Consider the following 14465-nt stretch of genomic DNA (forward strand, 5'->3'; position numbering starts at 1 on the left):
CACGTACGTGCCAAAACATACACACGCACGCACACACAAACCCACACTTGAACACACAGTTATATTATATATTTCCTTAAGCAATTAAGTCCCTTTTTAAACTCATGTGACCTTATCTTCGCCCTGGCTGCCATGTAAGACGCATCTGGGTCAACATTGGCGGTGACCTCATATTACCTTAATGAGAGAGAGAGAGAGAGAGAGAGAGAGAGAGAGAGAGAGAGAGAGAGAGAGAGAGAGAGAGAGAGAGCAAAGCGGATGGTTTTGGTACCTGCTGAGAGAGAAAGTGAGAGAGAGGTTGTACCGCTTTAATATGTGATACTGATCACTACGAAGGGATCTAAAAGTCTGCTGAAAGGGGAAAAGACAACGAGAGAGAAAGAAAGAAAGAAAGACAGAAAGAAAGAAAGACAGAAAGAAAGAAAGAGAGAAACAGCAACAGTCAACAGGTTTTTCCTTCTTGCCCAGTTTATCACCTAAGGTATTCTTGGGATGTCTAGAGTGTGTTCCGGGCTGATTCAGGGTTTTTTATTGTACAATATTAATGAACCTGACTCTTCAAGGTCAACACCATAACACTGTTCCTCTTGACTGATTAAGGGAAGAACTTACCTGCATAGTGAAGTACCTAAGGTGTAGCTTCGAGTCCGTGTTTTGTGATGTTCTGGAAATTCTGTGGGATAAAATGAGGAGAATCTGAGAGGATGGTTGTGGGAACAGAGTAATGGGGGTTTGGTGTAATTCTTCTGTCATGAACGAGTTTAAAATGCATACCTGTACTCACTCATGCATACACACAAAGGCATAGTAACATAGCCTGCATACATGCATACAGGTATTAGGGCACATAATTACACGTAACACAATGCAGTCATTCCCATTCTCTCCCTCTCTCTCTTTCTCTCTCACACACACACACACACACACACACACAGCGATAGTTTCCATGTTTCTTTTTTCGAAAACTCAAACTGGTGTGTACTGTATATACTGTCGGGACGATTATATGATTAAATCAATTTTATTGCTTTCTTGTCGTTGCAACACCAGTACGTGCGTCTGTTGACTTAAGAGAGCCTCCCGGTTTTCCCAGTATAGTACCGACACCCCCTCGTTGTATTCATCATTATCAACCCCCCTTACCCCCCCTGTAGCCGCCTCTCTCACCCCCATCTCACCATCTGGGCAACTCTTAATGGACGCCAGGGGGCAGGGTGCTGGAGATGGACAAGTTGGCTTTCTCTATCACCCCTGACTCCTCCTTCCAGCGTTGTCATTGGTCGTCTCTCGTCATCTCTTCCCTTTACGTTCCTGGATAGTTTTAATATTCACAGCCATAATAACATCCTCAACTCAGCACTTTGTCTTACTGCTGATTTTTCAATTTGCGTCACGTCTTGACTTTCCCAAGATTTTTCTAAGACACGCTATCCTGAGCACTGCGTTTCCTCTGTACTGTTACTAGCGATTCGGTGTCCTTAAGCCTTACGTTTCTATGTCACATCTACCCTCATTCATCCCTCAGTAGCCAAATTCTGAGTGTTGATGTGCACACTTTGCTCCTTGTTACTAGCAGCTGATCCGTGGTTTCTGATAACAAAGTGATATCATCCACCACTACTTTATCCATGTCATCCACCGATTTGACCATAATCATTTCCATAAAGACACTGAATAAGGTCGGAGTAAACACGCTACCTTACCTAACGCCTACCTTCTCTAAACCCAATCAGTGAGTTCTTATTATCTTTTTTCTTTTAGGTTTAATCAAGTTAATCAGTTTTGATGGATAAACATACAGTTATCACATGATTTCCTAGAACCCTTGGCGTCACACTGGATCGAAAACCTTTCTGCAGTGTATAAGTAGCGAATAGTGTGTTGTGACGCTCCTTATCTTCCTTATCGTGCTCAGCGACGACCCTCACAGTGATGATTGTAGTACGACTCTCTGAGAGCCTAGCTGAGAGTCACCCAACGAGTGTAGGACAAAAGCCCCCTAGGACTAACCTAACCTATTTTGCACTTTAATTGAGGGACTTTTGTCCGGATCCCCACTCAACACCTCCTCTGTCCCTCCTGACCTTAATAGCTATATATAGTTTACAATACCTAGTTACCATGACTCAACAGACTCGAGCCTCGGTAGTTCCCACTTTCATGTCGGTCTCTATTTAAAATATGAATTTAAGATCAGTCTTCTCCTCGTCTAAGAGTTTTTTTTATCCTTCAAATTTCATTACAATGATACTGAACTAACTTGACCTCACGGCTGCCTGTAGCCAGCAGATACTCATTCGAGCCACTGTCAGTATCTGTAGCTACACACACACACACACACACACACATACACACACACACACACACACACACACACATAACATAACATAACACAACACAACATAACATAACATAACATGAACTCAATGTTTCGGATACAAAGACACAAGTCCGCAGGTTATGTTCGTTCAGCAGTGGTTCTCACCCAACCTTTTTTGGTTGCGACCCTAAATTTCCCAACAATACGGTGTCCTGATCCTCGGGCATATAGCATATTATTATATAGCTTGAATGTTAAGCAAACATTTATTTATGAATTTATGATAAGTACTATATTTGTAAAATTGTCTGAGGGCCCCTCGCGACCCTACTGAGGACACTCCGTGACCCTGATTTGGGCCTCGACCTGACTCTAGAGGACCATCGGACTGCAACCACAGTCAATGGTTGCGACCAGATGATGACGACTCAACCCACAGAGGAACAAGACCCTCGAGCTGCAGCGTCAGTTGATTACTACGACACGCAGGCCCAGGACCTGAACACCTTCCTGTACAAGGGTGACGAGAGGTTCGAGGGCCCGCCATTGACTGACAAGCAGATGTCCGAAGGCTCTGCTAAGAAGTTCCGTCCCCCTAGAAATGGCAGAAGCCGAGCAAACACTCCAAGCGACGCCCCAAGCTACAGTCTCCGAAATGGCAGTCGTTAGCAGGATGAAAATTGTCCAACATAATGTCCTACACTGGTCCCTTAATAGACGTAATGAACTGTCTAACTTATACTATCAATTAGACCCAGACATCATTCTGTTAAACAGTACGGGCATAAAGGACGAAAGTAAGCTGAAAATTTTTGGCTACACTGTATACCAGAGGAACATGACGGGTGAGCTGAACGATGGTGTCGCTGTGGCCGTCAGGTCACGTCTGAGTCACAGAGTGTTGCCAGACTTCGAGGATTCAGTTCTAGGAGTGCAGGTGGAGACAACTAGGGGATCTGTTATCATATGCACGATGTACCTACCTCCCAGACGTCCTTACTTACCCGAACAAGACCTAAACCAGTTGCTACGCCACAGAAAACCAACATACATCATAGGGGACTTAAATGCGCGCCACGCCATACTAGGACACGGTAATGAGAACAACGTCGGTGTGGCGCTGTATGACAACATCAGAAGGGGAAAACTGCAACACCTCGGGCCAGATTTCCCGACATTGATCAGACGTGCCAGTGCCACAACACCCGACATAATCCTCTCTAACAACGAGGCCGTCCTGAACAGGCACGTTACCGCCGGACCCATCAGTACCAGCGATCACCTGCCAGTCGTCGTGACGCTCTCATCCAATCCCATTATGATACCCGCCAACATCAGGTCAAACCTCAAACGGGCAGACTGGGACTCTTTCAAGGAGTCTCTCAGTCTCAAGCAGGGGAGAAACCTGGAAGAAGCCAGCCCTAATGACATCGACGACGCGGTCGAACAATGGTATAAGGATGTGAAGACGGAGATGGACAACAACATCCCGACCACCAGTTACAGGACCATTCCCCATCCTCACACTAGTCACCAGCTGAGGCAGCTCAGTGTCCAGTACACTCACGTGAGACAGCTAGCCAGTATCCGCGGGTGGACGCAGGAGCTGAGAGACCGGTACCGAGAGCTACAGACGGACATCCAGCACGAGAGCAAACGTCTACATGAACAAAAGTGGGCCGCCTTGGTGTGGGAGGCAGCCAACAATTACCGCGATTCTGCTGCATTCTGGAAAGGGATCAAGCGACTGATGGGTTCCACCTCTAGCACGGTCCCTTACCTGCTCGACCAAAACAACGTAAAAATATTCGAGGAAGAAAACCAAGAACAACTACATCGGCGATATTTACGAAAGATCTTTACCATTAGTGAACAGGAAAACGAGGGCTTCGACAGGGACTTTGAGGAGGACATTTTAGGTCAGTTGCAGGACCATCAGCACCTGCTCCAGCCGCTCCCACGGACTGACTTCACCAGACTGGGGGACGGAAGCTACCTGACGGAACGCATTGTTCCTGCAGATGTGTCAGCCGTCATAAAAGGGTTTAAAAACAAATCACCTGGTCAAAGTCACATTAACAAGAAGATCCTGGCTCAACTCCCCGGCAACATGATAGAGAGGCTTGCTCATATATGCAACGCCTGCCTCGCCTCTGGATACTTCCCTAAGATGTTCAAAATCGCCGTTATTCGCCTCATACCAAAAGCAGGGAAGCCTCCAAACAAAGTCGAAAACTTTCGACCAATATCGCTGCTAGAGGTACCTGCCAAAATCTTCGAAAAAATAGTCAACAAGCGATTGCGGATGTATCTGGAGGACGAAGACGTGCATAATCCCCGCCAGTTCGGCTTCCGCCAGTACCGAGGCACATCCACCGCCATAGCTCAGGCCTACGAGCAGATCGCCAATGCCATGACTGGCCGCCTACAGTGCAATATAGTACTGAGGGACGTCAGCAAGGCGTTTGACAAAGTTTGGCACGCAGGACTGCAGTATAAGATCATACAACTGGGGCTACCCGAAAATCTGACTCGCCTGCTGTGCAACTTCATTACGGACCGCAGAGCCAAAATTAAGATGCAAGAACATTTTGGAGAAGAATTCTCACTATCGAGCGGCGTGCCTCAGGGCTCTTGTCTCTCACCAACCCTTTACACACTCTACACGGCTGACCTGCCACCCCCAATCGTCGGCAGCGAGTACGTCATGTATGCAGACGATGTAACACAGATCGTCACCTGCCCAGGAAGGTCCACGGCAAGGATGGCGCGACTCACTGCTCGGGCAATAGAGGAGATCTCGGAGTATGAAAATAAATGGAAAATAAAAACAAACAAAACGAAATTTGAGGTCATACCCATAGCCAAATTCAAGCCGGCCCCATTGATGATCGACGACGAAGAGATTGAGTACTCTAAACAAGGCAGGTTGCTCGGCCTCATCATTTCTCGGACGGGCATCATTCCCCACGTGAAGGACAGACTAAATAAAGCCAAAGTCGCCGCAGCCAAATTAAAACGTTTTAAATTGATGCCTGAGAAGATACAAGTTCACCTGTACAAGGCGCTGGTGAGGCCTGTGTTGGAGTACCCATCTATACCACTCGTCACACTCGGGAAGACTAGACTACAACAACTACAGAGCTTCCAAAACAAATGTTTGAGGTCAGCCAGTGGCCAAGCGCCACCCTACCAGGAGACAGTGGAAACCATCCACCTAAGAAATAAAACAGAGGCCCTCAACTTCAGGTTCCATCGCCTAGGGAAGAAGGTTTGGGACAAGCTCCTGGACGACCCTCACAGCCCAGACCACCTACGCGGGGAAGACATCAACGGAGGGAGACCCCACGCCTGGTGGCCCCGGAGTCTGCCCACACTACAACAACCCAACCCGCGATCCATCTATGTCCGCCACAGTGATCCACCTTAGATTAAAACTTAGATGATATAAATTCACATTTAACAAGTCAAAATCGAGTGAGTCCATAACGTAATACAGTATAAGATGTTAATAAACTTGTAATTGTAAAATCAATCTAGTCATTGTCTACTAAAATAACCATTGTGCAACCTCATTCTAAATCCTAGGTTAGCTTAGTTAGCCAACAAACTCTGTAATATGTAAAACAAGGGGTGTCGTCCCCCTCTGTTTAACTCATTAAACTTCTTTTCCAACCTTTCCCCCCACGACTATATGTTGTGACTTCTCCATCCCTCATGTCTGGCTGTGCCTTGAGCCCCAGCATGCCTTCCATCCTTTCCCCACCTTAACCTAAAAAAAAAAAAAACTCTTAGAGGAAGGTGGGTGTGATGGTCGCCACAGCCACAGCTACCACCTAATACCTCCCAGAAACTGCTGAGGCATCTTCCTCCTCCTCCTCCTCCTCCCCCGACGCTGCCCTGTAGCCTAGTAATAATACGTTGTTGACCCTGCCAGTAGGCCAGTCGAGTTACAGGTGTGATGTGATGACCTTTTGTATTGAATGTATTTTGTAAAGCTATTTAATAAATTCGTTTAAAACTGTTTTAATCACCTACATACGTACTGTACATACATACACCACAGTTTATATCGTGGTCGAGCCTCAAGCAATGTAATGAGCATTGGAGTGTGAGTCTGCGAAAAGTTTCGTGAAATTGTTCCAATAGTTACTAAGGGTTTTCATATTGTTTCGTTGTAGTTGGTTCATTAGCTTTTGGGATACATTGATTATATACATAACCACGCCATATCTTGTACACTAGTTGAGAAGAGGGTTTTCGTAAGGTTTATTGTAAAGATCCACATAGACAAAAGACTCCCCATTGCACAGGTTGCTGGACTCCCGTCACCGTCGGCGTTCCTATGACGTTCTGACAGAGGTGCAACTATGAACTATGCTGCAACTATGAATGCGACTCAGTCTCTCAGGGAATCCCCGAAATATTCCTGGGTTAGTTTCTAGCAGATGGCGGGGAGGATGAAGGGGAGGGGGTGAAAGAAGGGTGTTGAAGTGACGAGGAAACTAAATCAAAGGGAGGATTTTCAGGGAACTTGGATGGTAAGAAGCAAAGGCAAATGAAGTGAAGGAGTAGTTTAAGGTCACGTGGGTAAGGGGGAGCGGGAGGTGGTTGTGACTGCAATGCTAAGAAAATAGGGCGGGAGGGACTCTGGAGGAGGAGTTGTGAGAGGGGGGGTGGGGGTTTTGCGGTCAGTTGGGAGACGGAGGATGTGCCTGTAGTCATCTGCAGCTCACGTACTGGGAAACCACGGTGGGAGGTGGGGGGTGTAATGAGAGGGAAGTGAGGAGGTGAGTATATATAACAGGCAGGTCGGCGGGATGTTACATAGTGTAGGGTAGTCACCTGCAGAAGGAGGACCTCGTATACACTCCCACAACACACACAACACCTACTGGGAAAAGTAAGTGATTTTTCAAGTTCAAAATCAGTGTTAGATTCTTTGCTTAGAAGATATACAACATGTAGAGGCGTAAACACAGGTAGTGGTACTGGTAGAGATACATTAACAGGGGTAAACACAGGTAGTGGACCTGGTGTGACCGTGTGCCACACATAGAGATTCTTAGGAGAACAGGATGTAACAGCATAGAAGCAACTGTTATCCAACACCAATTTCGTTGGTTCGAACACGTCATACAAATTCCTGAAGAGCGGTTGCTACGAAAGTTCCTCTACAGCCAATTGCATGAAAGTCAACGTTTTGCTGGTGGCCCAAAGAAACGCTACAAGGACCAGATGAAGAAAGCCTTGAAGAAATGCAACATGACTCCATCTAACTTGGTAAACCTTTGTGTCTACTGTGTGAACAACGTCAAAGGAGAAAGCGTGTGTGGCTGTGCCTCCGCCCCCAACCCAGACTATACACGCGCTGTTAGTAATAAGCAGTGTGCGTCAAGGATTGGAGTCAACAGCTATCATAAGACTCATCAGTAAACATCAGCAGTAAGCGGGTGAAGGTACTGATAGTGTACGGGCACAGGCGTAAACACAGGTAGTGATACAGGTACTGGTAAAGGTACGGGCACAGGTGTAAACACAGGTAGTGATACAGGTACTGGTAAAGGTACGGGCACAGGTGTAAACAAAGGTAGTGATACAGGTACTGGTAAAGGTACGGGCACAGGTGTAAACACAGGTAGTGATACAGGTACTGGTAAAGGTACGGGCACAGGTGTAAACACAGGTAGTGATACAGGTACTGGTAAAGGTACGGGCACAGGTGTAAACAAAGGTAATGGTAAACCAACAGGTACAGGTAGAGTTACAAATAAAGGCTCAAACACAGGGTAAAGCCCAAGTGCACGCGTAGGTAGTGGTACAGGTATTGGATAGGTGCAAACAGAGGTAAACATACAAATACAGATACAAGAAGAGTTAGTGGTGCAGGTACTGGCAGAGATACAGGTACAAGGAACGGGTATAGGTACAAGTACTGGTGCACATGTGACCAGATATAGGGACAAGTGTAGGTAGAGGTGCAAGTACAAGAGCCGGCACAACTTAAGGTAGATATTTGACACATAAATAGTTACAGATATAATTATTGGTTCAAGAAATAGCATACAAACTGATTCGGGTACAAATACAGATGCAATTACAGGTACAATTATATGTATGAGCAAAGATACAAGTGGAAGTATAGCCACAGGTATAAATGCACAGGTACCGACACTACTACAGTTACATCCACATATGTAAGAGCTAGAGAGTGGTAGCGATGGGTGGCCATGAGAGCACCTCAACGCTGCCAGACAGTCTGAGGTGACCTTCAAGTGTGGGAGATGTTCTGTACAGTATATACACGACATGTATATACACACATACATACATACATACATACATACATACAGTACATACATACATACATACATACAGTACATACATACATACATACATACATACAGTACATACATACATACATACATACATACAGTACATACATACATACATACATACATACATACATACATACATACAGTACATACATACATACATACATACATACATACAGTACATACACATACATACATACATACATACATACATACAGGTACATACATACATACATACAGTACATATATACATACATACATACATACATACATACATACATACATACATACAGTACATACATACATACATACATACATACATACATACATACAGTACATACATACATACATACATACATACATACATACTGTACATATATACATACATACATACATACATACATACATACATACAGTACATACATACATACATACAGTACATGGGCATACATACATATTATAGCATACATACAGTACATACATACATACATACATACATACATACAGTACATACATACATACATACACACACACATACATACATTGCTGTGCACATACAGTACATACATACAACAGTACATACATACATACATACACATATATATACATACAGTATACATACATACATACATACAGTACATACATACATACATACATAAGTATACAGTATATACATAACATACAGTATACATACATATATATACATACATACATACATACACATATACATACATACAGTACATACATACAGTACATACATACATACATACATACATACAGTACATACATACATACATACATATACATACAGTACATGTACATACATACATACATACATACATACATACATACATTAGCTGAAAGTACATACATACATACATACATACACATACATACATACATACATACATACATACATACAGTACATACATACATACATACATACATACATACAGTACATACATACATACATACATACATACATACATACAGTACATACATACATACATACATACATACATACAGTACATACATACATACATACATACATACATACATACATACAGTACATACATACATACATACATACATACATACAGTACATACATACATACATACATACAGTACATACATACATACATACATACACACATACATACATACATACATACATACGTACATACATAAAAATGCACTCATGTATACAGTACAAACAACAAACAAGACAGGGCCGATGGCTTGAGCATTCACCTGCGTCACCACTGTTAATGAGAGGTGTGGGGCTGGTGGGAGACGACGCCGAAGTCCAGATGTCTGCTTGTGACTATTACTGTACTTGTTCTTCCTGTTTGATAATGCTTGTCTCCCTGTTTCAGAGTTGTTTTGTCTTCCCTTTACAGCATATTTTTTTTGTTTTTGCTTGAGTACTTTCTCTTACTTTCTCTCTCTCGAATTCTCTTTCACGTTATCCAATTACCCATATTCCCGTTTCTTCTATTCCATCCTTTTCTCTTTCTTGCCTATTTTACTTATAAATTCACCCCTATTTGCCTCCCATCCTCACCCCCTTTCCTTAACATCCCCCATCCATCCTTACCCCTCACCCCCCTTCTCTACATCCACACATCCTTACTCATCATCCCCCTCTGTTCCCTACATCCACACACCCTTAACCAACTCCCCCCTTCTCTACATCCACACACCCTTAACCAACTCCCCCTTCTCTACATCCACACACCCTTAACCAAACCCCCTTCTCTACATCCACACACCCTTAACCAACTCCCCCTTCTCTACATCCACACACCCCCCAACCAACTCCCCCCTCTACATCCACACACCCCAACCAACTCCCCTCTCTACATCCACACACCCTAACCAACTCTTCTACATCCACACACCCTTAACCAACTCCCCCTTCCCCTACATCCACACACCCTAACCAACCCCTTCTCTACATCCACACACCCTAACCAACTCCCCTTCTACATCCACACAGCCTTAACCAACCCCTCTACATCCACACACCCCTTAACCAACTCTCTACATCCACACACCCTAACCAACTCCCCCTTTCTCTACATCCACACACCCTAACCAACTCCCCTTTCTACATCCCTAATACATCCACTTAACCAACTCCCCCTTTCTCTACATCCACACACCCTTAACCAACTCCCCCTTTCTCTACATCCACACAGCCTTAACCAACTCCCCCTTTCTCTACATCCACACACCCTTAACCAACTCCCCCTTTCTCTACATCCACACACCCTTAACCAACTCCCCCTTTCTCTACATCCACACACCCTTACCCAACTTAACCCATCTTGCTGAGGTCACAACTTAATCCCTGTATGTTTTTCCCTTACAGTGCGCGCTGGTGTGGGCTTGGCGCTCGGCCTCCTGATGGTGGCGGGCGTGGTGGTCAGTGACAGGGCAACCAGAAAGAGTAACACTCGTGGAGGACTAGGAGGGTGAGTTACTGTCGTAGTAGAGAGAGAGAGAGATAAAGGAAGAAAGTGAGGTGAGGTAGTAAGAGAGATATATAGGGAAATGATAATATACAGAGAGGAAAGGAAGAAGACAAAGGAGAGAGAGGGGGAGGATGATAAGAAAAGGAGAGAAAATGAGATATTCAGAGGTCCACTTCACAACAAATACACACACACGCTTAGGTTACTACGACTTCGCTTTATTTCTTATTGGTACTCTTCACTAAACACCACTAGAGAGGAAGGTTGATCTTAGGAGGTTACGAGGTACCTGTATGACCTAGATTCAATGAACCGCAAGTTGTATGTAGATAGGAAGGCGCGTGACCTCTTAACCTTCATCTACAGTACACTCTGAAACAGACACACGAAGCAGCCAACGCCCAGATGAGACGCACGCTAAACATGGGCACACTACACCTCCCTCAGCTTACACAGAAGCGGAAGGTCTCCTCCTCATCTCTGTCAATATTGACTGGTGATTCATTCTTTCAGATTGGTGTCGGCCTTCGTTACCGCCGGTGCCTCTGGAGTCGGCGGTAGAAGACCTGGCAGTGGAGGCTTCGGCAGTGGAAGCCATGGCAGTGGAGGCTTCGGCGGTGGAGGCCATGGCAGTGGAGGCTTCGGCAGTGGTGGAGGAGGCTTTGGGAGTGGTGGAGGAGGCTTTGGGAGTGGTGGAGGAGGCTTTGGCAGTGGTGGAGGAGGCTACGGCGGAAATAGTGGTGGAAGCAATTGCAAATACTGGTGTAGGACGCCAAGTAACCAGTTCTACTGCTGTGAGAGACCCGGCCAAGGTGGCGGCGGTGGGGTTGGAAGTAAGTACCTTAATACACAGTTGTTCTCTCGAGTTAATTTGTGAAATTGATGCAATTTCCAGTCAGGTGTGAGATGTCGTCGTTAATGTTTATATTCCAGCCCAAAGAGAGAAGATCCAATAAAACATACACATAGGATATTAGATTCACGTTTCTTTTTCTCGCCCAGCCCACCCAGGAAGGTGTCCACCGGTCCGGCCCTCGTGTCCACCGACCCGTACCTTCGGTGGCCCTCAACCTTGCAGCAACGACGGTACCTGTGCATATCAGGACAAGTGCTGCTTCGACACCTGCCTGCAACAGCACATCTGTAAAACTGCCGAACGTTATTAAAGGCTACTTCTGTTACCCGTTATATGTGCCTACAGCAACAACTGTGTCGACGTCTGCCCGCAACCACACTACGGCAAGTCGGCCGAACCGTTCTGTATTACAGGTGCATCTGCTGCCGTATACCTATTAATGGATCCTGATAACTTACCCTGAATATTTGTTCTCGAATTAATGATGAATAAAGCTGTTATCCAGAAAGTATTTCTAATCATCTACCAGTTACCTGACGCTGATATCCCCTCAGACCTCGATGGTGAAACTAAATTTTCTCTTATCTCCAAAATTTTATCTCTTGAGGAATAAAACAAGACAATTTCTTCCTTTAATACCTCCCAGGGCTCTGAGAGTGCCCACGAAAGAAGGGAAAAATAGTTGGTCACAATATTTTATTACCCACAAGCGATTGGTTGATTTTTTTTCTCCAGCTTCTTTCAAAAAACACCTGTAAGTCAAGACAAGACGCTGGTGATCTTGAAACACCCTTCACCAGGTAGATACACAAAGTAGGGACTTTAAAGATTAAAAAATTACAATAGTTGCATCACTGGGCTGCATTACCTGGCTCCAAGTACTCAGGCTTTTAGGAGCATATTCAAGGTTAATAAATATACCAGTCATGAATAACTAAAAATTAAGTCATTTTTTTACTTATATTTTGTTTCATGGCGTATGAGAGAGAGAGAGAGAGAGAGAGAGAGAGAGAAAGAGAGAGAGAGAGAGAGAGAGAGAGAGAGAGAGAGAGAGAGAGAGAGGTCAATAAACATAATACAAGAAAATATGACTTAATGTTTACTTCTTCATGACTGGAATATTTATTAACCTTGAATTTGCTCTTAATGACCATAGATAGATAGATAGATAGATAGACAGATGAGCATGTTCATAAACTGTACATGTCACAACTCAGTAGTAAGAACACAGCAGGCACAGAGGTATGTTCCATTTCCTTACAAGTAGATATATAATATGTTAATAAATCCAGTCATGGTGAGAGAGATTCCTTAAGACCGTCACCTACTAGTGGCTTCCTCAACCAGTTTATAGATCACGTAAAAGCCAGAAGTATATTCCGGTTCCTTACATAAGAGTGTTACAATTAACAAAACATCAAATAATTATTACTGTTTCATCGCTTCATAGAAAATAACAACTTAAAAATAACTCACAGAAGTAGTTATCCTCAGCACTTAATAAATAAAAAAGAACAAACCCTGAATATATTGCTAGACAGTCATCCAAAATCTCAGGTAGAATAAACTTTTTCACTGAACAGTCGTCCCCAGTAAAGTCCTCCATTAACCACTTAATAAACAAAAGAAAAAGACCGATAAATACGGCCAGGTTCATCAGGTGGAAAGTGGTACTGTGACGTGTGAATAAATTGAACACATTTACTCAACAGCGCAAGAGAACCGCAGGAATCACTTTTCATTAACTGGGAAATATATGTGTTGTGGAAACGGTAGAGATGTTTCCAAAGTGTCTTTTTGACCTTCATCCTTATCATTATTCATAACTTCTTAAGGTATAATTTTTATTAGATCTATTTGAATTGAGCTTCTGTTTATTTGTTGTTGTAAGAAACAGGTAAGAGGTATAGGTGTTGAAGCTTGTGCGTATTGATGCTTGTAGAACACAGGATGGTGTCTGAGGGTTGAACCTTGTGTGTATTGAAACTTTGTCAAGGACAGATTATGAAGCTTTGTGCTTAATGATCCTTGTGAAAGAGGCTAAAGCTTTTGTTTATTGTTGCTTTCGTGATATAAGAAAGTGTTTTCGGGGTGAAGTTATGCTTAGTGTTGGCACAGGAGAGAGCGAAGAGTTAAGGCATCAGAATTGTGGTTATTGATGTTTTAGGGAATAGACGAGAGTTAGTGAGGTCAAGGTAATGTCTATTGATCCTTGTAAAACTTAAATAAGAATCGGATGAATCTGAATTACACTGGTAAGTTCTGACGCTTGTATTGATGGATGTGTCGAAGATCCACATCAATTTCTGATCTACCTTCTGGTGGTCGGAAGTCGCTGTCATGATACTGTACGGTGTGTGTTTATGTGCGTATGTGTCCTAATGTGCCCATCTGTGTGCACGTGACGAATTGTGTTTTGTATACGTATATTTGTGGTTTTTATGTCTGTATGATTGCGAGTGTGTATGTGAAAATAT

General features: G+C 43.9%; 1 protein-coding gene across 1 annotated transcript; it reads left to right on the plus strand.

Moving 5' to 3' along the window:
* The first annotated feature begins 7090 nt into the window (after nucleotides 1–7090).
* On the plus strand, nucleotides 7091–12496 carry LOC121856676 (keratin, type II cytoskeletal 1-like). Its single transcript, XM_042352364.1, has 4 exons — nucleotides 7091–7223; nucleotides 11030–11132; nucleotides 11646–11965; nucleotides 12135–12496. Coding segments are annotated over exons 1-4 (588 nt in total). The 5' UTR covers nucleotides 7091–7222; the 3' UTR covers nucleotides 12299–12496.
* Nucleotides 12497–14465: the final 1969 nt, after the last annotated feature.

The sequence above is a fragment of the Homarus americanus genome, unplaced genomic scaffold, assembly GCF_018991925.1.
Source record: "Homarus americanus isolate GMGI-L3 unplaced genomic scaffold, GMGI_Hamer_2.0 scaffold23939, whole genome shotgun sequence".
In the NCBI taxonomy this organism is placed as follows: Eukaryota; Metazoa; Arthropoda; class Malacostraca; order Decapoda; family Nephropidae; genus Homarus; species Homarus americanus.

Bases quoted from the DNA above. Each gene is read 5' to 3' on its own strand.
- LOC121856676 (XM_042352364.1), top strand. The intron at 11,133-11,645 runs GTGAGTTACTGT...TCATTCTTTCAG, and splicing joins ACTCGTGGAGGACTAGGAGG to ATTGGTGTCGGCCTTCGTTA. The intron at 11,966-12,134 runs GTAAGTACCTTA...TTTCTCGCCCAG, and splicing joins TGGCGGCGGTGGGGTTGGAA to CCCACCCAGGAAGGTGTCCA.